Source organism: Acanthopagrus latus, chromosome 12, assembly GCF_904848185.1.
Source record: "Acanthopagrus latus isolate v.2019 chromosome 12, fAcaLat1.1, whole genome shotgun sequence".
NCBI classification, from domain to species: Eukaryota; Metazoa; Chordata; class Actinopteri; order Spariformes; family Sparidae; genus Acanthopagrus; species Acanthopagrus latus.
Genome location: NC_051050.1, coordinates 25,445,089 through 25,468,223, shown reverse-complemented (window position 1 = coordinate 25,468,223; position 23,135 = coordinate 25,445,089). Strand labels below are relative to the sequence as shown.

At 42.6% G+C, this 23,135-nt stretch overlaps 1 protein-coding gene and 1 long non-coding RNA gene across 2 annotated transcripts; both read right to left on the bottom strand.

Moving 5' to 3' along the window:
* Positions 1–3,944: 3,944 nt before the first annotated feature.
* On the bottom strand, positions 3,945–12,903 carry actr1 (actin related protein 1, centractin). Its single transcript, XM_037116987.1, has 11 exons — positions 12,694–12,903; positions 11,388–11,452; positions 11,037–11,112; positions 9,377–9,502; positions 9,157–9,281; positions 7,803–8,019; positions 7,630–7,722; positions 7,378–7,552; positions 7,187–7,248; positions 6,603–6,643; positions 3,945–6,508 (listed from the first exon to the last, which is right to left on the bottom strand). The coding sequence occupies exons 1-11, from the start codon at positions 12,739–12,741 to the stop codon at positions 6,406–6,408; spliced, it is 1,131 nt and encodes a 376-aa protein (XP_036972882.1). The 5' UTR covers positions 12,742–12,903; the 3' UTR covers positions 3,945–6,405.
* A 667-nt stretch (positions 12,904–13,570) lies between these two features.
* Positions 13,571–22,127, bottom strand: LOC119029437. The gene is made up of 4 exons (XR_005077990.1): positions 21,967–22,127; positions 20,813–20,923; positions 20,467–20,576; positions 13,571–14,974 (listed from the first exon to the last, which is right to left on the bottom strand). It is a non-coding gene; the product is annotated as an uncharacterized LOC119029437 (long non-coding RNA).
* Between the last annotated feature and the right edge of the window lie 1,008 nt (positions 22,128–23,135).

Here is a 23,135-nt window from a genome sequence, read left to right as displayed (position 1 = left end):
GTTTGTGTTGAGCCTGGACGTGTCGTGTCGAGCTGGTTAGCATGATCGACATTACAACACACTGCACAGACGTCATAACGCCAAAAACGCCAAACTGCTGCACCTACAGGTTTGTTGATACTTTGAAGGGTCACGTGACAGAAACAGGTTGTTAACACATTTCCCAAGTTGGACCAGGATGTTTGTGTCGGGGATGTTTAGTTGACGGCTGTGGAGAAGTGACGACTTCCAGAAGTCAGAAAAGATTCAAAATCCCTTCGACATTTACAGACGACTCACCGTGATGTCACGCTGACAACAGCCGTCACTTCCTGGTGGACGACTGGTCGCTGATTTTCTTGTGAAATCGTCCCGTTCAGCCGTAACTGTAACATTTAAAGATGTGCAGTTAATCGGGACATTTTCCACCCGTGTTTGGTGCAAAGAACCGGGTCGTTTCTGAACACTCACCAAGTGTTTACTGTGCCTGAACCTGGCTGGAGGGATTCTGTGTGTCATCAGTCCTGCGACCGCCTCAGAGCTGGACTACATCTGGAGCCTCGACCTGACCCGGATAATCTGCAGGAAATGGATGAATGGGTGGACGGATAGAACTAATTTGTTTATGTGCTTCGTAAGCTGCATTCAGTGCAGATTAACATGTTTTAAATTGTTTAGGCCGAATGGCAAATTAACCGTGGTGAGGAGAAAACGACTCCAGACGTCCCTGGAGGGCGTCCGGATCATCGCGCTGTCAAATCTGAACACGTGGACGGACGGCGGCGGTGGACACAGGAGACAGTTCGGCTGGTATCGATCCAGTTGACGCTAGAATCGATCTTGAAAGGTCGTATTGGTGGTTATTGATATTTTGGGATCAATCTACTTCCGGTTGTTAGTGTTATTGGTGTTACTCTTGTATAAGGCGGCTTTAAGTCCTCAGACGAACACAGCCGGTGTTCTCTCTCTCTCTCTCGCTCTCTTGGTGTTTGGGTTGATTTACTCCAGTAAAAACTCTCGTCCTCGGCTTTCCTCCTGGAGATTAAAGGACCCAGCGAGACTCCGAGCTCAGCAGAATAGAAACCTTGGTGTACGTCGGCGGCACGAGGACTCATTTATCACACAGTGCTGCTGGATTGGAGGGCCGACCTCCCCGGAGAACAGATCAGAGAGTTCATGTGTGTCGCTGTGTCCGACCACATCTCCAGGATCGAGTCGGCAGGCTGCTGAATAATGACGGCGAGGAAGTGATTAGATGACTTCCTCAGCAGCGGCTCACCACCTGCTGACTTCCTCATCTCATCTTCACCTCCATCCTGCTCCGTTTGTTGCCCGCAGCCGTTTCTCAGATAGATGCTGATATTAATCTGATAGTTCATCCATAATTCATCAGGCTGATTTCCATAAAATAACTGGGGTAAAATGTGCCGACTCAATATTTTATCAGGAAAAGAAACCAAACGAGCTTCAGTCTGAAAACACAGATGATCTCTGCTAACGTAACGCAGCTTCGACCTGTTCTGAAGCGTCTCTGTGAGACGTTTTAACAACATTTGGTGTAAATCACAAGCTGTGGACGTCATGTTGTTCAGAGGTTGGTCTGAAAAATCACCTGGAAATGAGCAGAATCTGACACCACGTCAAGACGACGTTTAGCACTTATTATGTGATCTGGACTCGGTGTTGGAGATGGACCCAGTTCACTGCCCGGGTTTGAAAATAATCAGATCCTCTGTGTTAAAAAGTCTTTTCAGGCCGCGATGGATCACCTGATGGAGTTACTAAGAAACTGGACTCAACTCGCTCTTCCTGTTTGCTCCGTTTGTTATTTCCTGTCTTATTTTGTAGTCATATCTTCCTGGGCCTTGTTGTCACTCTCTACTTCCTGCTCACCTGCTCACCTGTGTTCCCAGGGTTCTGGTCCCACCTGGGTCACATCAGCCTCATCAGCACCGTCCTGTTCCCAGCGTCTCTCCACCTCCTCCCCTCGTTCATCAGATCAGTTCATACTAAGCCTGAGTTGTCGTGTCGCCTGTTGTCATGTCTTCCTGATTTGTGTTATTTGTGTTAACTCACTTCTTCTTCTTCTTCTTCTTCTTCTTCTTCTTCTTCTTCTTCTTCTTCTTCGTGTGTCTGGCTCCTGTCTGAGTTAATCGTTAATGCTGAGCAGGAGACGGAGAGATCTAGAAATCAACATGAAGGCTCTGAGGAGGATTAACAGAGTTTTGTTCTTCTTACTGTCAGACTGATCCTGGATTAGTTCTGTCGAGTGTCGAACAAAGACCTCAGCTCAGTTGGTTCTGTGTTCGTGTTCGCTCTCTGCAGAGGGTGTAAATAATGATGATTCTCTTCAGATCAGATTCTGATCTCGGGTCTTCTGGACTTCTTTGATTACAACGTTTTAAATCAGCTGCTTCAGTTGTTCAGCAGAACGCAGCAGGAAGACTTTATACCATCAGGAGGAGAGAATAGAGATTTTGGGGTAAACGTCCCTTTACTCCTCGTGCATGTCAGAGATTAAATCATCTGATCAGTCTTTTTCTAGACTTTCTGTCATTGAACCACATTGATCTCACTCGACACTCGTGGGCGGTTTGTGATGCTGAGATATATATTTTCTGCTCCTTCTCCAATTATTTTTGCTGAACATCAGTCTCAGTTTACATTTTGTCCGATCTGTGCAGCTGTAATTTATTATTATGAAACTGAAGCTGAATATCCTGCCTTCCAAGTGTTCGTACCTTTGTCACAACTAGAAATCATATTTCAGTGATCAGGGTTATATTCTGTGAATAGAATACTTTCCTCCATTGCATGTCAGAGTTTCTTGACTCTAACATCACCTGCAGACGACACTGAGGGCTGTAAAGTACAGCTGCTCCTGAACACATCATCCGTCATTTCAATTATTAAAGATATTAAAGAGATTCTGTTCTGTTTCATTTGTAATCATTGATTTGTTTGTCATGATTCTCGACATGCTGAAGTTTCTGTTGAACTGAACGACATTAAATCATCACACAGGTCAAACTTTCATCCTCACGGAGACGAATCGACGCTGAAACATCAGAAACCTTCATGAAGAGCCTGAAGATGATTCAGACTGATGAGAGTCTGATAAACTTGACTGATGCTGTCAGAGCGACACCTGGTGGTGAACACACAAACTGCAACACTCATGATGTCGGTTTCCCTCTGTGGCTTTATCTTCTGCAAACACACTGTTTATTACTGTTATTAATAAAAAAGAATAAATCAAGCAGTTTGATTCATGACACAGTGTGAGTTCAGCTGACTCGTCTTCTTCAGTTGAATTTGTCATCAAGTAATCAATCTGATTATTTTCACCCTCGAATTATCTGCTGATTATTTTCTTGATTTCTTGTTCGATCTTTTAAATTGTCAGTGTTTCATCGTCACTCCTCAGTTTACCGTCAGAGGAAAGAAAACAGGAAATATTCATGTTTAACAAACTGGAATCAGATAATTTAGACCTTTTTTAACTTATAAATGATTCAAACTGATTTATAGATGATCAAACTAGTCAACAACCAATCAGTTGAACATTTAGAGAAAAAAACTGCCCAAATGTTCTGCTGACAGCTTCTTAAATGTGAAGATTTTCTGTTTTATATCATTTTAAACTGAATATGAGGTCTGAAACTAAAAAATAGATTTACTGTCAGCTGACGTTTTCCTGATTAATTGATTATTTTTGGTCAGAAAAAGGTAAAAAAATAAACAAATGTCAATCTGTATTTTGGCCTTACAGAGGAAAGAAACCAGAAAATATTGAAATTTAAACAAGCTCATAATATTCTTCTTTAAAACTGAGTCATTAATTATCTAAATTAATTTAATTAGACTGTGTTGCATCTATAACTCGCCTGAAGTGGCAAAGTCACAGAGATCTTTCACCTTTAAAGTGTAAAAAGCATCTGATGATTCAATGAGGAGACGTCGAGCAGCAGCCATTAACTTATTTATTATATTGAATTTACGAAAAGTAAAAGCAAACACTTGAATAAACAGTTTGTACATTTTTAGTCTGTTATCTGATGGTTTGTGTTGTTGGTGTTGCTCCACTGTACACGAGGCTGATGACGTTTGACAACCTTTGTTTTTTTTAAAAACACCCAGAAGCAGACGACGAGGACGCTCCGGCGCAGACGCTCTGGAGTAAGGCGGACACAGGCGTGGACACGACCCCTTCACTGCCACCGAAGACGCAGGAAATCATAAGATCCAGACTGTTGCTAGTACATAGAGAGGGAGGAGGAGGAGGAGGAGGAGGAGGAGGAGGAGGAGGAGAATACAAAAACTCATCATCAGCCATGTTGGCTCTCTGTGGCCTCTCGGTGTGAACATCCAGACTCCAGAGTCCGGCTCGATTGTACATGAGGTTCTGATCCGACATGCATCTGAGTGAAGCTTCAACCAGACACGAGGGGATGAAACAAGAACATTCACAGGAACAAATCCAGCGTTTTTCAACCTGGGTCTCAACATTAGAACCGGTTCGGACCCAGAATAACTTTAAACTCTTCGCCTGTGTTGAAGTTCGAAGTGTTCAGGAAACTTCTAACGCTGTCAACTCATTTCTAAACACATGAAAATGAAAAACTGATGTTCTGCTGAACTAACACTCATCATGTACTTCCTGATCAGCATGCGGCGACTGGCGCTGAGACAACAGGGTGATTAACGAGTTAATCAATCGACTGGAAGATTAATCAGCAACTATATTAACACTAAATTAATCGTTTCAAGCACCAACAACAAAACAACTAAACATTTACTGGTGTTCGCTCGTTACATGAGGAGCTGCTGCTGTTCGTTGTGTCTTTGGGTTTAAGATTGAAGGATTCTGTTCCACCTCACAAATTAGACTTTGTCACAAATTTGAGCAATCAGAGAAGTTTCACCAATCGCAGCAGCTCCCTGTCAACCTTCCTTGTGTTTGGTTGTAAAGATACAAATACAGATCAAAGTCATCGATTGATAAACAATTTGCAACTGGAAATCATCCCGAGGACGTCGACAGCAGACAAAACCAAACAAACCACATCAGATCCGAGGTGAGCCAAATGTAATGCGGAGGAGAAGTGCTCACATTAGTGTCGTGTAAATATCGCTTGGTGTTTGTGATAAAGAAAGAAGTTTAGAAGAAAAAGTCTCAAATGATTGAAAAAGCCTAAATACAATCGCAACATTCATCTTTTTTTAGAAAAAATACAGTGAAATCATGAAATCAATCGTCTCAAAACAAGACCCGGAGGGAACGTGAAGCGCTGAAGCTGTTTTCACTCGCGTCCGTCTGATCGTACACAAAAACTACCGAACGAGGCCTGAAAGTTGGACGAGTCTCGCCTGGAATAGATCCAGTTAACTTTTAGGTTTGGAACAATCTGGGCATTATTTCTTATTTTTGTTTCTCTCTATGAATGGAAGCAGGTGTGTTGAGGCGGAAAACAGACCCAGGCTGAAAAAACACCAGATTTCTCCTCTCAGTGCACCGACTGCTGTAAACGTGGAACCAAATGATGTACTCAAAAAAAAAAGAAAAAAAAAAAAAGACGGCATTTCTCTCCATTTTGTTTTAATCCGGTCAGCTGACACAAAAAGCTGACTCAACATTCCTCGCCAACACAAACAGATGATGTCATGTTGATGCAGAAACAGACACTTAGATTCGACTCGTGGAGGAGAAATTAAACCGTGTTTAGCTTTGTGCACTTTGGGGCCAGATGGTTCTGATACAGTGGTTCTGTTCAGTGTCACACCTGCTCGCTACACGTTTCTACAGCACTTCAAACTGTTCTGTACGAGCAGAAACAGACAAATCTCTACAGAGTGACATCAAATAAAAGTCTAAGTCTTCGGTCTGGAATGGAAATTTCAACAGTAGCAAAAAAAGAAAAAAAAAAACATTCAGGTTTATTGACATGTCATGATATTCTACACCTCGCAGGGCTTCGCAGGCAGAGAGCGATACCAATACTTCAATGTGGACTAAATAATAATAATGACGTAGCGTGGCCTGTAGTACGAGTCCACAGTGCTCACCGCTGCCCTCTCATGAACCCTGACGGCCCTCTGTGTGTGTGTGTGTGTGTGTGTGTGTGTGTGTGTGTGTGTGTGTGTGAGTGAATGTTTGGGATGTCTGCAGGGTGGCGGGTGATGTCATCGTCACCCTGCAGCAGCAGGAGGAGGAGGAGGTGCATGAAAAGGAGGTAACTACAGAAACACCACACATGAACATGGTGTTTCTCTGGGTGGGGGGAGGGGCGGGGAGGAAGCAGGAGGCTGACGGGGCTTCAGAAGCGGTGGGGCAGGTAAAGATGATGCACAGGAGGTGCAGGAGTCTCCGACAGTATGATGGGGGAGATTTGAGGGCAGTTCTGGGGGCAATCGCAGGCCGTCTTCCTAGAAGGTCTTCCTGTGGATGGCACGTGCTCTGTCTTCTTCGTATTCTCGCTTCGACACCCACATCTTCTTAAAGGTGTCCAACGATGCCAGGATGGAGCCGCTGCAGGAGGACAGGACGGGACGATTACACATTATACATAAAGGTCACATCCTCAGACGTGCTCACAGCTGGACTGTGGAGGCTGAATTCTTACCCGATCCATGTGGAGTAGAGCCTCTCTTGGGGAGCAGAGATCTGGACAGGAAGAAAGAAACCGCCGGTCACAAACACGCAATTTTACAGAGATCTCAACACAAGCTGTGCTGACTGTGAACGCCTCCCGTCCACCGGATCCTGCTGCAGCTTCCTGTGGTTGCTCCGTCATGTCTCTGGTCTCATCTCACATTTCTGATGAAGCTCAACTTGTTTAGTCATTTCACACATTTTAAAATCAAAACAAGCTGAAATGTCTCCAGCACATCGTTTAGAATCTCCAAAAAAAGAATTCTAATTTATATACTATTTACAATAGTAAAGAACAACAGCGTCATGGTGTCGCCTTGTAAAAAGCCTGAACTCGTGCTTCGTCAGGTCCGTCAGACAGACGACAAGCAAACTACTTTAAAATATTTGTTTCCTGAATGGACTCCAGATCGATCCGAGCTCGGCTGTGCTGGGACGTAGTTCCATTAAATAATTCACCTCAAGTTTGGTCTGAAAGCTCCACAATCCAGAATCAAACTCGAGAGCCTTGTTATCAGTTTAAATCAGCTCTCGTCCCCTCGAGTAAAGACCCACCTTGATCTTCACGTCTTTGGGTGCCAGCTTCTTGACTTCAGTTAGTAGTCGCTCCCCAAAACCTGAAAGAACAGAGATGGACTCAGTGAGTTTTCGTATCAGAGACACAGACGGGATAATGAAGTGTTGAAGCAAGAGGAGGATTATCTCCCCTCAAAGCTCCTGAGCTCCGGCGGAACAACCTCACCAACCTTTGATCAGTGTGGATCCTCCACACAGCACGATGGTGGAGAACAGTGTGCGTCGGAGGTCCATGTCAGACTTCTGGATGGCGTAGGCCAGGACCTCGTGGATCCCCGAGCTCTCGTCTCCGATCAGGTCGGGTCTGAACAGCAGCTCCGGAGCTCGGAACCGGGCCGGACCGATCTGAAACGGAGGCCACACATCAGGGCTTGTGCACAGAGAGAGATTTCACAGCTTTCCAGAACATTTGTAGGACTCACGTTTAAAGTGCTTCCATCAGGGAGGACGTACTGAGCCTTCTCTGTTTCTAAAGTCTCGTCCTTCTGCGGGTTGAGGGACAGATAACAGGCTCTCTGCAGAGTGGGAACACGTCCGATTAGTCAAAGTTAAAGTCATTCAGATTTTAAATCAGCTCACCCGGCCCCCTCTTTACCTCTTTGACAGTACGAACGACCTCGAACTCTGCAGAGGTGTTGAAGTTGTATCCTTCCTTGCGCAGCAGCAGACGGAGGTACCGCGAGACGTCTCGCCCGGCGATGTCCACCCGCATGATGGAGTGTGGGATGGCGAAGCCCTCGTAGATGGGCACGACGTGGGTCACACCATCCCCTGAGTCCAAAACGACACCGGTGGTGCGACCTGTGGCGTACCTGCAGGAAACAGAAGCCGTCATCTGTCTGGATGTTCCTGTTTGATAAAGGTTAGCCGGATCATTAGGAGACGCTAAAGGTCACAGATAATGTTCAGGTTCTTGTTAGTCCTCCAATCATGAGGAACATTTGGTTTCGTCTGCACAGACGACACCACACTCGTACCAACAAACCAGCAGATGATTCATCTTCTAGTTTTAGTGATCGAGTGTGAATGTTCACATCCTCAGCTGGCAGCAGTGGGAGCAGAAACAAGCCTCTAGTTCCACAGCGACAAACTGAAGGAGAGGACAGATAACACCAGGCTTCATGTGTCGATCCTGGAGTAGGTTCATGATAAATATGGTCAGACTCATACGGAATATAGATGGGGAACCAGAAGAGTGAAGGAGAGACGGTTAGACTAACAATGAGCTGAAACTCACGATGAAGCTCCGTAAAGCCACGAGGAGCTGACCTGGTGACGCAGCTGGATTCACCTGACCCAAAAATCAAAACTCCAGAACTGGAGAGTTTATTTCACTGAAAGAAGAGCAAAGCACGACACCGACGGCCTCCACGGAAAACATGTTTCCACTCTTCTCTCGACTGACTTCAGTAAGTTCACCAGCTGGCTCTCCAGCAGTTGATCTGATTGGCTGACGTCAGCCTGTGATGGATCAAACAATCACCTGCCAGGTACTCTGTCACAGTTCCTGCACTTTTCCAAACTGTTTCTAGTGGCTCCTTTCCAGATGGTTCTGTGTAACAAACTGTTAATTCTCTGGAGGTCCATCACAACCACAGACACCCGACACATTATCATTTCATACACGGGTCACACAGCCAGAAGCTAAGAAGTGTCGAGCTTGGAGTCTCAGACTGCAGGCGTCTCTGTGCCATTAATGTTTGAATCTAATGTTTGTTTTTCTTTAGTTTCTCCTTCCAAAAAGGACTCTGGTGAGTTTAAGAACAGGCCTTTTCACACAACACTTTCTTCACCACATGTTGCATCTGTCACACTTCAGTATCATGTCAGCAGTTTACTCAAACCATGAAAAGGTTGCAGGCCTTAACATAACTGAGGAGAGCTTCATGAAGTTGACACTGGGTGAATACGACCATCTATCAGTCAGTCGGTCAGTGAGGAGTACTTACAAGCTGAGCACAGCCTGCATGGAGATGAAGAGAGCAGGAACGTTGAACGTCTCAAAGAAAACCTCTGCAGCCTTCTCCCTGTTCTTGCTGGGGTTGAGCGGAGCTTCAGTCAGCAGAACAGGATGCTACCAAACACAAAGATGCATAAAGATCAGGATTAATAAGATCTGTTGGATGTTTCACCTTTATCATCTACAGCAGGAAGAGAGGAGAAGCTCACCTCCTCGGAGAAAGTCTGCAGCTGTTCCTTGGAGTAAACATACTGCCAGATCCTCTCCATGTCGTTCCAGTCCTTCACGATCCCGTGCTCCATCGGGTATCTCACCGACAACAGGCCCCGGTGCTCCTGGTCATCACAGACAGGCGACACAAAGACAAGAGACGTCACAACTCAAGCAAAAATATGTTTATCCATTTAAAATTCTTCTCTACTGCTGGGTGTTTCCTCCCTCCCACACAAAGTTCAGAGGACCGAGACAGTGACACAATGTCACATGCTTCAAAAACTACATGAAGACGCAACAAAGTCTAACAAAGTCTAACAGCTGCAGCCTCTGTGTTTCATGGCTGAGTGGCTGAGTGCCGGAGGACTGACAGGAGGACTGAGAGGAGGACTGAGGACTGAGAGGAGGACTGAGAGGAGGACTGAGAGGAGGACTGAGAGGAGGACTGAGGACTGAGAGGAGGACTGAGAGGAGGACTGAGAGGAGGACTGAGGACTGAGAGGAGGACTGAGAGGAGGACTGAGGACTGAGAGGAGGACTGAGAGGAGGACTGAGGACTGAGAGGAGGACTGAGGACTGAGAGGAGGACTGAGATGTGATCAGATGAAAGTGAGATCAGAGGATATCGCACTGAACGCTCGGATGATTTAGCGGAATACAAACGCTGCACATCAGCAGACAGACACCATTTCCACTACGAAGCTTGTTTCCTTTTCTACACACACTTTATGTCACTTACACTTTATATTTTTGTCTTAATTTTGTTTTTACCACCATGAAATTGTTTTTATTCCTCTGCCCGAAGTAGATCCAATTACTTTTCAGTCCTGATCCAGACAGAGGAAGGACTAACAGAATGATTTTGATTAAAAGAATCAGCTGAATTTAGGCAGCTGGAATCTTTGAGTGAGTGACATCTGATGCAGATCCTGATACCACCAATCTGGAGCTGAGATAAAGAGGACTCAAAAAGGAACCACCGCTTTTCACTCATCTTTGATATAAGGATATGACAGATGGTGTGGATCCAGATCTGTGAGCAGAGAATATTTAGACCTAACATGTTAAACACTCAGTGAGATCTGCACTCAGAAAACATCAGACACTCTAGTTTAAGCACTCTGAGTTACACTTTATGAATGACAGGTCAAAATAAATAAAGTTTATTATTAGTGTTATTTTTTATCATCAGTATATTAAAGCTACAGGTGCTGCTGGTTTTGAAATACTAATTAACCAATGAGAGCTCAGTAGGCGGGACCCTCCTCGTTAGCACGCCGTCGCTGCATCCATGAAAATAGCAACAGACAAATCAGGAGATACGGGGACAAGATTCACACCTGTGAAGGTTATTATGAAGTCCAACCGACCACAAACACAACATCAGATTTTGAAGTTTAAACTGAGAGTGCTTTTGTCTTATCAATATGTATCAGTTTGTATTAATTATGTTGTTTTGATTCCTTTAGATCCTCTACAGATGAAGATAAACTTGAATGTACACTGTTTCACTGTCTGATGAAAATATGTCCGCCGGGCGTCATTCTGAACAATTCTTACTCTCTGGACAGGAGGAACTGATGTGAGGGAAGCAGGAAGTGTGTGTGTGTGTGTGTGTGTGTGTGTGTGTGTGTGTGTGTGTGTGTGTGTGTGTACCTCTGCTTTGGGTCCGATGAAGAGGTCTCCCTCCAGGGCTCCTGCCATCACGCGCACATGCTTTGGGCGCCCGACACTGTAAGACAGAAATACACATTCAGACAATCCAAGTAAATTTAATACAGACTCACAAAGTTACACAAAATGTCTGACACCACAGTGGAGCTGAAGCCACTGAAACTTCCAGGATTCTTAGTTTCTCTGAAATGTGAATATTTTCTGTTCTTCTTTGTTTGACATCTTTGTAGATTATTTATCTTTTGGTTTTAGACTGTTGAATCAATATAAACATGCAAACTTGGGCTCTGGGAAACTTCCACATTACGTTGTAGGAGGTCAAGACACACTTACTAGTTTGGGAAGCAGTATTTGGGGATCTGGTCTCCTGCAAAACCAGCCTTGATGACACCCGAACCCTGAAGAAAACACACAAACATGACATTTACAGCCAGCGTCACAGGGCGATGGTTGAACTAAAGGCTGCATTGCTTTAATCTCTCGGCAGTATGTGTGTGATCGGGAGAGGGAGGTCATAAGACACCGCCTGAGGCCAGCGGCAGTCACACACTCATGCTCAGACACCAGAAACACTGTGGCCCAGATCCCAGGTCTGTCTCAAGAGCTACTTTGTCCTGTCGCCTCACTACGAGCGAGGCTGACGCAAAGATAGAACAGCTGGTGCTGAGCCACAGCCTGGTTCTGGTGTGTTCATTTGTTTTTCCTATATTTGTAGAAGAGGAAGCAGTTTTTAAATGGAGGAAACACAACACTGGTGTTACACTTAATTCTGTGACCCGTCAGTTTACGTGACAAGATTTTGAATTTCATCTGCAGCTAGAAAGTTTCCTTATTTCTATAGTATATTTTGGTGGTGCACTGCAGGTAAATATACTCAGAAGTGTTGGTAGTTGTTATTCCCTTGTCTGTGCTGACCGGATACTGACAGCTAAGGTGCTCCGGACACACCTGTCCTCTGCATTCTGTGCTAGCACACTCACATCAAAGGGTCACACAGTGTTTGTTAACTGGAGATCTGGCTTTGCATATTAATAAAGGGGACACCTGTCACATACAGTGTGTAACATTAACTACATATGACTTACACAGCTATACCAGAAAATCCTACTCAACACACAAACAAGCGACGTGCTGTTTGCATCCGTTTGTGATCAATGCTAACATCCGTTTGCTGACCGGTGCTTCTGTTTATGCTAACGGTACATACAAAGACGTTAGTAGCTCTGAATGAATCCTAACGGCTCAGTCTGACTGCTGCTGACAGCTCAGCCCGCTATGCTAGCTACTTAGCATTACGAACACATTGCAGACTTGTAATGATACAGCTACAGCAACACAGACAGCTAACATTTAGGAGATAGCCGGCGAATGCTGTAAGCTAGCTCCAGCGTTAGCTAGTGCAGGCTGGGATAAATCAGGAGACGTTACTGATACGGGCGACTGGGACGACGCTTATGGCGTCTTTAGGTAGAACAATGTAAAGCAATGTTAGTAACTAGTGCACATTTATGGGAGGTGGACGTGGCTGACACCTCGTATTGTTAGCTATAACACAATAGTTAACTAAGCTAGCCGCTAGCAAACGTTCCCAGCCAGCGGCCTCGGTTTGGGTGTGGATGAATGACATCATCATACTTACATTATCAATCACAACCGGCTGGTTAGCTAAAATGTCATAGGATTCCATGACGGGCTGGGTGTTTAGGATATGTTTCTATCGATCCGTGCGTGTATTCCTCCCGGTTTAGTGTTTTAATCATGTAAAAGATAACGCCCTGTCACTGTGCACTCTGCCGTCTCGACGCCGCCGCTCCTCTGCTGCTGCTCGGGGTGGGCCCGCCTCCCTGCCACAACAACATCAGCGCGGCTCCGCTCTGACTGACAAAAAGGGTCAGCCAATCGTATTCACGAATGTCTTGAGTGACAGGAGGGGATAACCAATCACAGAGCTTCAACGGATAGCCGTACGTTTCGTTTGCAGTCAGCAGTATCTTTGACCAAACCAGTGAAACCCACAGAGAATAAAGCTTCACTGGTTTATTGTTGTCTGTTCGGTCGATGCAGCAACATTTTTGAAGTAGTTAATAATTTCTAAACAAGCAAAACAAAACAACAAGGTATGACTAAAAGCCTACAGATTAATAAAGACACATTAAGGATTGCCAACAAAATCTATTTTGGCTGGTGTTATAAACACAGTTATAAATGTTAACAAGTCTTTCATAAACGTTTTAAATCATCAGGCCTCTGTTGTAGACGAAATATCTATCATACATGTTAAATTTATTATGATTAAAGTGGCACGATGTCATTTGAGAGATGAAATCTAAACATAATTTTAATATTTACAAAATTAATCAGGTTATAATACAACAATACAACAACACCATAAGTGAATAAAGGAGCTGTTCTCAGAGGAAAATAAGGTCCAAAAACACTGTTTGAAGTGAGAAAGGTGGCAGGGTCCACCACTTGTCAACAAAGTAAAACAGTATGAAGTGTTTAGTTCTTTAAGGTCAGTTTGTTTATTCACTTTATTCAGTCTCTCTTCTGTTTAAAATTTCCCTTCCAAAACCACATAATGACCCTTTTAAATGTCTTAAATTTTCAATGTGGCCAGTTTATTATGTGTGTGATGCATTAACATGTTAGCAGCAATGAACAACGTAGCTGCTTGAAGTGACATTTATCTTAGTTGCTAGTCTGGAACATTTTAGCTGGCAAGAACCTCATAATGGACCCAAGTACCTGAGTAACTGTGCTTGGTGACCATCCAACTCTGATTATTATTTATTTATTTATTTTTTGTCACTACAAGGCTGATAAGAACAGTTGTTCATATTTAAATGAAAAGTCTGTCATTTCCAACATGTCATGAATGCAACAGGCCTCGTCACCGGCGCCGACCAATCAGAAAGCTGCTAGCTTGTCTTCTTGTCCTGCTCAGAGATCAACACAACCTGCACATTCACTCACTTTACAGTACGATCCTAGACTTTATATATGTTAACACGCTCTCATCTGTTGTTTACAACACAGCAGAAGCTCAGATAGAACAAACACTTTTATGTTGCCATCATATTGAATGTATTTCAAAAAGTAAAATGAAAAAACATTTTCCTTTGCTGTGATCACAAAAAAACATGTACATTAATTTTCAAAGTTCAGAGAGCATATTTAGGCTTTGAATTAGATGAAACCAAAAAAAGCATTCAGAGAAAAATCTGTCAAATACTGGTGCGAGCTGTCTGTAAAGTATCCTGACTGAAACGCCTTCTGGATTTAGTTCAGGTCCTGTTTTCTATTTTATATTAGCAAGTATTCAGTTTAAAACAAGTTTTAGAGATCTAAACCATGAGATCAAAAATTGAAAAAAGAAAAGAAAAATAAATTAATCCAAACTAAAACATTAGGACATTAAAACAGCCTCTCAAAGACAGAAGGGGGAAAAAGCAAATATAATTAGCCACAGATAAAAACAAATTAAATGCTAACAGTAGCCCTGGTCTCTCTCACAGAAGAAATTGTATATATTAAATGTAGTTAAAGCTTTAGACTTTAGACTTTACTGTGACTTTACTTATCACAATAGCAAGGTGGACAGACATACAGACATACAATAAGTACAATACTAAAGAAATACTAAAAAAAAGATTTGAAAAAGAGTTGAGTGACAGAAAAAATAAAATAAAATATAGAACGGACAATACGTTATGTGCACTGTATATACAGGAAGCGAAATATGCATTATATACATTTCTATACATTTATATCATATACTTTGACAATGACACTGAGAAGAGGCAAACAGCCAGTAAAGACAACAGTGCTGACTGAGCAGGTGAAACTGTCAACAAACACCTGCACGACCTGAAGGAGCTTCATCAGAACAGTCGACCTGCTTCAGGCTGGTTCATCACCTGCAGGAAGACAAAGAGGAGCAGTGGTAGTTTGATGTCTCTTTGTGGAGGTTTTGTGTCTTTTTGAGTGAGTTAGTTTGTGGAGGTTTTGTGTGTGTTTGTGGAGGTTTTGTGTGTGTTTGTGGAGGTTTTGTGTGTTTGTGGAGGTTTTGTGTGTTTGTGGAGGTTTTTTGTTTGTTTGTGGAGGTTTTGTGTGTTTGTGGAGGTTTTGTGTGTGTTTGTGGAGGTTTTGTGTGTTTGTGGAGGTTTTGTGTGTTTGTGGAGGTTTTTTGTTTGTTTGTGGAGGTTTTGTGTGTTTGTGGAGGTTTTGTGTGTTTGTGGAGGTTTTTTGTTTGTTTGTGGAGGTTTTGTGTGTTTGTGGAGGTTTTTTGTTTGTTTGTGGAGGTTTTGTGTGTTTGTGGAGATTTTGTGTGTTTGTGGAGGTTTTTGTTTGTGGAGGTTTTGTGTGTTTGTGGAGGTTTTTTGTTTGTTTGTGGAGTTTTTGTGTGTTTGTGGAGGTTTTTTGTTTGTGGAGGTTTTGTGTGTTTGTGGAAGTTTTTGTTTGTTTGTGGAGTTTTTGTGTGTTTGTGGAGGTTTTGTGGTTGTTTGTGGAGGTTTTTTGTTTGTTTGTGGAGGTTTTGTGTGTTTGTGGAGGTTTTTTGTTTGTTTGTGGAGGTTTTGTGTGTTTGTGGAGGTTTTTGTTTGTGGAGGTTTTTTGTTTGTTTGTGGAGGTTTTGTGTTTGTGGAAGTTTTTGTGTGTTTGTGGAAGTTTTTGTGTGTTTGTGGAGGTTTTGTGTGTTTGTGGAGGTTTTTCGTTTGTTTGTGGAGGTTTTTTGTTTGTTTGTGGAGGTTTTGTGTGTTTGTGGAGGTTTTTGTTTGTTTGTGGAGGTTTTTTGTTTGTTTGTGGAGGTTTTTGTTTGTTTGTGGAGGTTTTGTGTTTATTTCTGTTTTTGTGTTTGTGGAGGTTTTGTGTGTTTGTGGAGGTTTTTTGTTTGTTTGTGGAGGTTTTTGTGTGTTTGTGGAGGTTTTGTGGGTTTTCTGGAGGTTTTGTGTGTTTGTGGAAGTTTTTTGTTGGTTTTGTGTTTTTTTTTCTGTTTGTTTATAAAAATGTGTACGTACAACGATCTGCCACAAGATTAAAACCAATGACAGCTGAAATAAATAACATTGATCATCTTGTGACAATGTCATGTTCTGCTGGGAAACCTTGAGTCCCAGCATTCACGAGGACGCCTCTTTGAGAAGCACCACTCACCCAAACACAGCTGCAGACCAAGTGCAGCCGCTCATGGCAGTGACACTGCTCAATGGCAGTGACCCCCCCAGCAGGAGAATGCAGCTGCATCACTGCAAAAACTGCTCAGGAACGACCCGAAGAACATGACAAAGAGCTCAAAGCGTCAACCTGGCCTCTGAATTCCCCAGATCTCAATCCAACTGAACATCCATTTGATGTACCATGAGACAAGAACGATCCATGGGGGCCCCAACATGGATTGGATTTGGCTCTGGTACATCCCACAGATGCTCAACCGATTTGGGATCTGAGGAATTCAAAGGCCAGTTCAACACCTTGAGTTCTTTGTCAGGTTCATCGGACCATTCCTGAGCTGTTTCTGTGGTGATGCAGGTGCATTGTCCTGCAGGGGGGGCAGAGCCATGGAGGAGTGCTGTTGCCATGAGGAGGTGAACTTGGTCTGCAACCATGTTTGGGTGAATGATACCCGTCAGAGATGCGTCCACATAAATGCCAGGACTCAAGAGTTTTCAGCAGGACATTTGATTGTAACAAGATGATCAATGCTCACTTCACTTGTCAGTGTTTCAATGTTTTGGCTGATGGTGTATATACATGTTTTGTGTTTGTTTGTGGAGGTTCTGGGTCTATTTTTGTTTGTTTCGAGTCTCCCTGTGGAGGTTTCAGTCCCTACCTCAGTTTTATTCAACCTGAAATCACTTATGATTTGTTTAAACAGAGTTTTAATTGAATTCAGTGGTTAAAGTGTCAGTGTTAATTTGAACATTTACATTGGTGAAAAGTTACTCTGTACGTTAATTTAAGCAATGTATTTAAAAACTATTTTGAGGGACATGTACTGTTCTTGAGTTTTTCAATTTCTACTTTAAACTGATTTACAATTGATATTTTCACTGTACATTATTTAACAGCTTACATTATTTAATCAATAGTTACTTTTCAGATTCATATCATTACAAGGAGGATTAAAGCAACGCTGTGTAATGTCAGCATACTCTTAAAGCAATTCTGGAGAAAGTATGAGTCTCATTCTCAGGTTGTCAATTAACAACCTTTCTGGGCTATTAGCAAGACTCAGAGAGATCTGAGTGGTAGACAGTGAGAAGTCTGCTCTGGTTGGTCAGTTAACACAGGCCTGAGACACTAGTTCTACTGGTGGTTCACTGCACTTCGACCATGAATATGACCACAAGACTGAGCACACAATCGCTCACAGGATACAAATATTACCAATACCAGTCAGCTTATCAAAGCAACAGATAAACTAACAACCGCTCAAGCTGCTTCTAAACAAAAAATGTCACCACAGTACAATCAGATCCTTACAACTGGATAGCTGTTACTGAACTTTTGTACCTCAAACTCCACATTGGTGAACTGGTTTTTGTAGCTTACTGCGCTCAACATTGTTTAGCTAACACTGTTTGCCTGAAAAGCTTTATACCATGATGATTCTCCAGCAAAACAATAACTTCAAAGGCTTCATAAAGCTCATCAAGCACTCTCTGAACGCACATTTGCACGCTCGAGTAAAGATGAACAAGAGCTGAAAACAAAACTTCAATACAATCAAAAGGACGCAAACAAACTAACAACCGCTCAAGCTGTTTGAAGCTATCAGTTAGCAAGACAACAACTCCAAAGGCTTCGTAAGCTTATCAAGCACTCTCTGAACACACAGCTGCGCATCCTAGTGGAGATGTAAAAGAACTGAAAACAAACCTTCAATACACTCAGAAGGACGCAGACAAACTAACAACTGCTCAAGCTGTTCGTAGCCATTGCTGCACTTCTCCCATGAACATGACCACAACAACTGCTTCTAAACCAAAAACATCACCAAGGCAAAATCAGATGGTTATTAGTGGTCTGCTGGGCAGTGAGGCCGAGGGCCCTGTAACAGCATGTAATGATCTCTGCATGGTGTTATCAAGCAGGATGCTGTTGCACACAGTTGCAAAGAAAATTAATTCCCGCAAGTTTTTTTTATTTTGTTTTATCCCAGAGGTTCAACATTATCTTCAAGCAAAGGCATCGCGCCCATACACACTGAACTCGCGAGGGGAATCGTCATGGACAGATGAGGGCAGAGATCCAAGCTGCTTTAGTGGCGTCAGGCTAGCTTCTACCGTGGCCCTGAGCATGTCCCTAGCCAGGCCGAGGCCCAAGCTAAACACGCACACTTTGTGCACGCTTCTACCAACCATAGGTGTCTGAACATGAGGGACCTGTAAGTTGGCGGGATCGCACGAGGGCTCGTAAGATACGCTATTACCAATACCAGCAACTGATCAAAGGCCTGACTACTGCCATTCATGGAAAACACTGCTTACAGCTCCGATGGACAGCACTCGGGCATTTGCCATTGAAGATAGCTGAAGTCCTGTCAAGTTAACTTTTAACTTAAAATTATAACACCAGGTTTGCCTGGCAGACCACTAACAACTGGATTGTTGTTACTGAACTTTTGTACCTCAAACTCCACATTGGTGAACTGGTTTTTGTAGCTTTACTGCACTCAACATTATTCAGCTAACACTGTTTTCCTGAAAAGCTCCATACCACAAACCACATTGTTTCTGCAGCAAGACAACAACTTCAAAAGTTTCATGAAGCTTATCCAGCAGACTCTGAACACACAGTTGAACACTCAAGTAGAGATGTACAAGAACCAAAAACAAACCTTCAATTCAATCCAAAGGACAAAGACTAACTAACAACCAGTCAAGCTGAACCTAGAGGGGCAATCAAGGAGAAATGAAATGTTTCTGAGGCATCTAGGAAAGTCACAGTGAGACATGAGCCACATCTGACAGCGAAATTCTGACACTGATTTCTGAAAAACCACAGCCAAACCAAAACGAGACTGAACTGGAATGAAAACAAAGAATCTGAAAAAAACTGACTGACAGTGGAACCAGCCGCAACAGGACCCAAGTACGAAGAAACTCTGACAATAAGGCCAACTGTGACACGGTTAAAATGTTTGGGAAACACTGCTGTGAATCTCTCTGACTCGATGATCCATGTAACAAATGTGATGTGCACACACCTGTGAATGAGACTCAACTATCCTGCAGAATTTTACTCATATTTATTATTTATCAATAACAATACACTGCCCAAATATATGATTACACTGTTGTTTATACAATACTATTTCTGTTTCTGTTCTGGCTCTTCCTCTTACCTTTTTATTATATTCTTATTTTTTTTTACCACTATTATTGTTTATTGTTATATTGAACTGTCTTTTTCCCATTTTTCTGAATCTGATTCTAATCACTGATCTCATCAATAAAATATTTAACATGTGTACATACAACCATCTGCCACAAGATTAAAACCAATGACAGCTGAAATAAATAACATTGATCATCTTGTGACAATGTCATGTTCTGCTGGGAAACCTTGAGTCCCAGCATTCACGAGGACGCCTCTTTGAGAAGCACCACTCACCCAAACACAGCTGCAGACCAAGTGCAGCCGCTCATGGCAGTGACACTGCTCAATGGCAGTGACCCCCCCAGCAGGAGAATGCAGCTGCATCACTGCAAAAACTGCTCAGGAACGACCCGAAGAACATGACAAAGAGCTCAAAGCGTCAACCTGGCCTCTGAATTCCCCAGATCTCAATCCAACTGAACATCCATTTGATGTACCATGAGACAAGAACGATCCATGGGGGCCCCAACATGGATTGGATTTGGCTCTGGTACATCCCACAGATGCTCAACTGGTTTGGGATCTGAGGAATTCAAAGGCCAGTTCAACACCTTGAGTTCTTTGTCAGGTTCATCGGACCATTCCTGAGCTGTTTCTGTGGTGATGCAGGTGCATTGTCCTGCAGGGGGGGCAGAGCCATGGAGGAGTGCTGTTGCCATGAGGAGGTGAACTTGGTCTGCAACCATGTTTGGGTGAATGATACCCGTCAGAGATGCGTCCACATAAATGCCAGAACTCAAGAGTTTTCAGCAGGACATTTGATTGTAACAAAATGATCAATGCTCACTTCACCTGTTAGTGGTTCAATGTTTTGGCTGATGTTGTATGTTCATGTTAAATACTTCATATAAAGAGAATAATAACATACATTTAGGTGTCATTAACAGCCTTATTGTTTATACTTTCCTCTCAGTAAAACAACACATTTAACATACTACTTCTATTTCTTTTAGTATTTTACTGTTGAAGTTACTTGTAAATCATTTGTTTGATTGCCTTTAATTTTGACTCCTATACTGCAGGCACTGACCTTTGTTTGGTCTCTGTGAGACCAGGTATCTTTCCTTAGAGTTTGCTCCAGGTGAAGCTTCTTCATGGTCAACTTTCTGCACAGTTCTGAACACTGAACTCACAGGAACACTGAGGGAGAGGAAGAAGCACTTTGATATCACATCGTGACCACATGACGGTCTGAGAAGAAGACTACTGTCTGGCTTTCAAAACAGTTTCCTGGAGTTTCTCTCATTCCAAATGAACCTGCACATTCACATACTTTACAGTACAATCTTAGATGTTACATATGTTGGCCTCCTTTGCTCTTTACAACACAAAGCATAAGTATAATTGACTGGTTCAATACTTAAGATGCTTTTTACCTTGGGGTGTGAGAGGCAGTGAGACTGTTCAGGACTGTTCTGTTCAGCTCCACCAGAGTTTGGTGAAAGTCCTCAGGTCTCTCAGAGACCCTCAGTGTGTTGGTCAGACTCCTGAAATACACATAAATATTTATGTCAAGATCATATTTGATATACATTTTTTTTAAAAAGATTCAAAGTTCAGAGAGCAAATTTAGGCTTGGATTGAATTAGTTGAAACCAAATATGTGAAGTTTAAAGTCATCTCTTGAAACACAGGGAGTCAGTGCAGTGATTTAAAAAACAAATTAAACCAGAACTGAGACAAACACACAGAAACATTTCTGTGCAGACTACACTGATGCTGTATAATGAGCATATAAACTACTTTAGCTGCTCAAAATGACCTGTTATCTGTCTGCTTCCTGATATTACAGGCACCACTTCAGATATATTTCATATCAGCTGCTGGTAAAACGTTTTAACTCTCACTGAGCTGCTGTTAGCTTCATTAATGTGACAGAGATGGAGAGAGGCTAACTGCTCAGACATCATTAAACAGCACATGGGCCTTGTTAGCTAACTGTGTTGTATTCAAAGCTGTTCACATATTCAGCTGCACAGTGGTAATGTCGCCATGTTAATGTCTTACATCAGGATCATGACTACATGCTAACACTCTTCACTACTGACATGCAGTTAGCTAACAGGTACACCCGTCTGTAAAACACACCAGAAAATGACTCAGGTGTTTTTAAACGCTGGTTATACTGTCAATAGGTTTATGTGTCTTTGCCAGTTAATAAAGGAAGCTGAGCCGCTGCTTTCCCAAATCCTTCATTAATATGTGACTACTTTAAAGTCAGCTAGCTAACAGCGATCATAACCACCCACATCTACAGTAAACGTTAGCAGACCATGTTAGATGCTGTCTTAAAAAAAAATCAATAAATTAATCAATCATGCCGACTTCGCCCAAACTAGCGGCTTGTTTTAAGATAGTGCCCAAAACTGAATTTACTGCGGCATTATTCTGGTTATAAACTTTTCAGTTTAATGATAGTTCTCCAGCTTCTGTTCAGAGTTAGTTCAGAAACATTTCAGAAACTAAATTCACCTTTACTGAGCAGGTAACTGTACAAACACATCAGATTAACACCGAATAGTTTACGTACCTTGCTATCGTCCTCTCAGCAGCGTTGTTCCGACCAGAGCGAAGATCTGACTGCACATTTTAAACTTTAGGAGGGAAACGCAGTCAGGAGTCGTGGGCGGGTCTTACTTTGCGCGCCAAAATTAGCGAGCCAGCAAATTTTGGCGCGCACCACCTGCATTGGTCACTGCGTCTGTGGGCGGGACTTATCATGGGTGACTCCCTGAGTGACTGTAACCAGTGGCAACGCCAGGGTCAGGGTTGGTTACGCAACGGACCCGAGTTCGAGTCCCGTCCTGGTCTCCCCTCCTCCACTCTTTCATCCTGTTTCCTGTCATCTCTTAAGCTGCTCTGTCAACATATACAGGCCAAAAAAACAAAAAGAAACCTCGTCCAACTCCTTGGATATATCACCTGTTGAGTAATAAACAGAGAAAATCCCTCTGCACAAAACCTTTGAATGTAATATGTCAACAAATGAAAAGAAGATTTTGAACCTGTAATTATCCAAAAATCAGATTTATGTTCACTTAATGTGTGAAAATGTGTGTATTTATAATCAGAAATGTTCTCATTTGCACTTTTAAACATAACATTAAATAATACATTGCAATATACAACAATTATTGTCTCTATTTAAAGTAATTAACATGATAATTTTAATGGTAATGTGTTGTTGTTGTTCTTTTACCTTATTCACCAGCTTTATCTAAAAATGTATAGGATATTACATTTCAGATATTATTAGATTAAAGGTTGTCATCTCGATAATGATTTATTTCTCAGTCAAGTCTCACTTAAACCAAACTTTATACTGTTTTCTGTTAGTAAATGCTGTAACTGTGACCATGGTGCTGCTTATGGATCTACAGTGGATGCTTCAGTTAAAGTTACTAACGAGGCAGAAGAAGCTGTTATAATGAAAGAGATCATGGCTGTAGTGTACTTTGACACTGAGAAAGCATATGACTCAGGTGTTGGACTGAACAACTGGGTTCCAGATTTCCTGTCTAACTGAACAGTCAGTGTTAAAGCTGGAGCCTCCGTGATATCCCCAGTACCAAATGTGGTACTGTGGGAGTTTGTGGGACGTGAATGGACTAAAAGAAATTAGGGTAATATTGGACTCTAGGTTAAAAAGGATTTACAAAAGAATTATTACAACTTCATACAAATATTTATTGATTCATC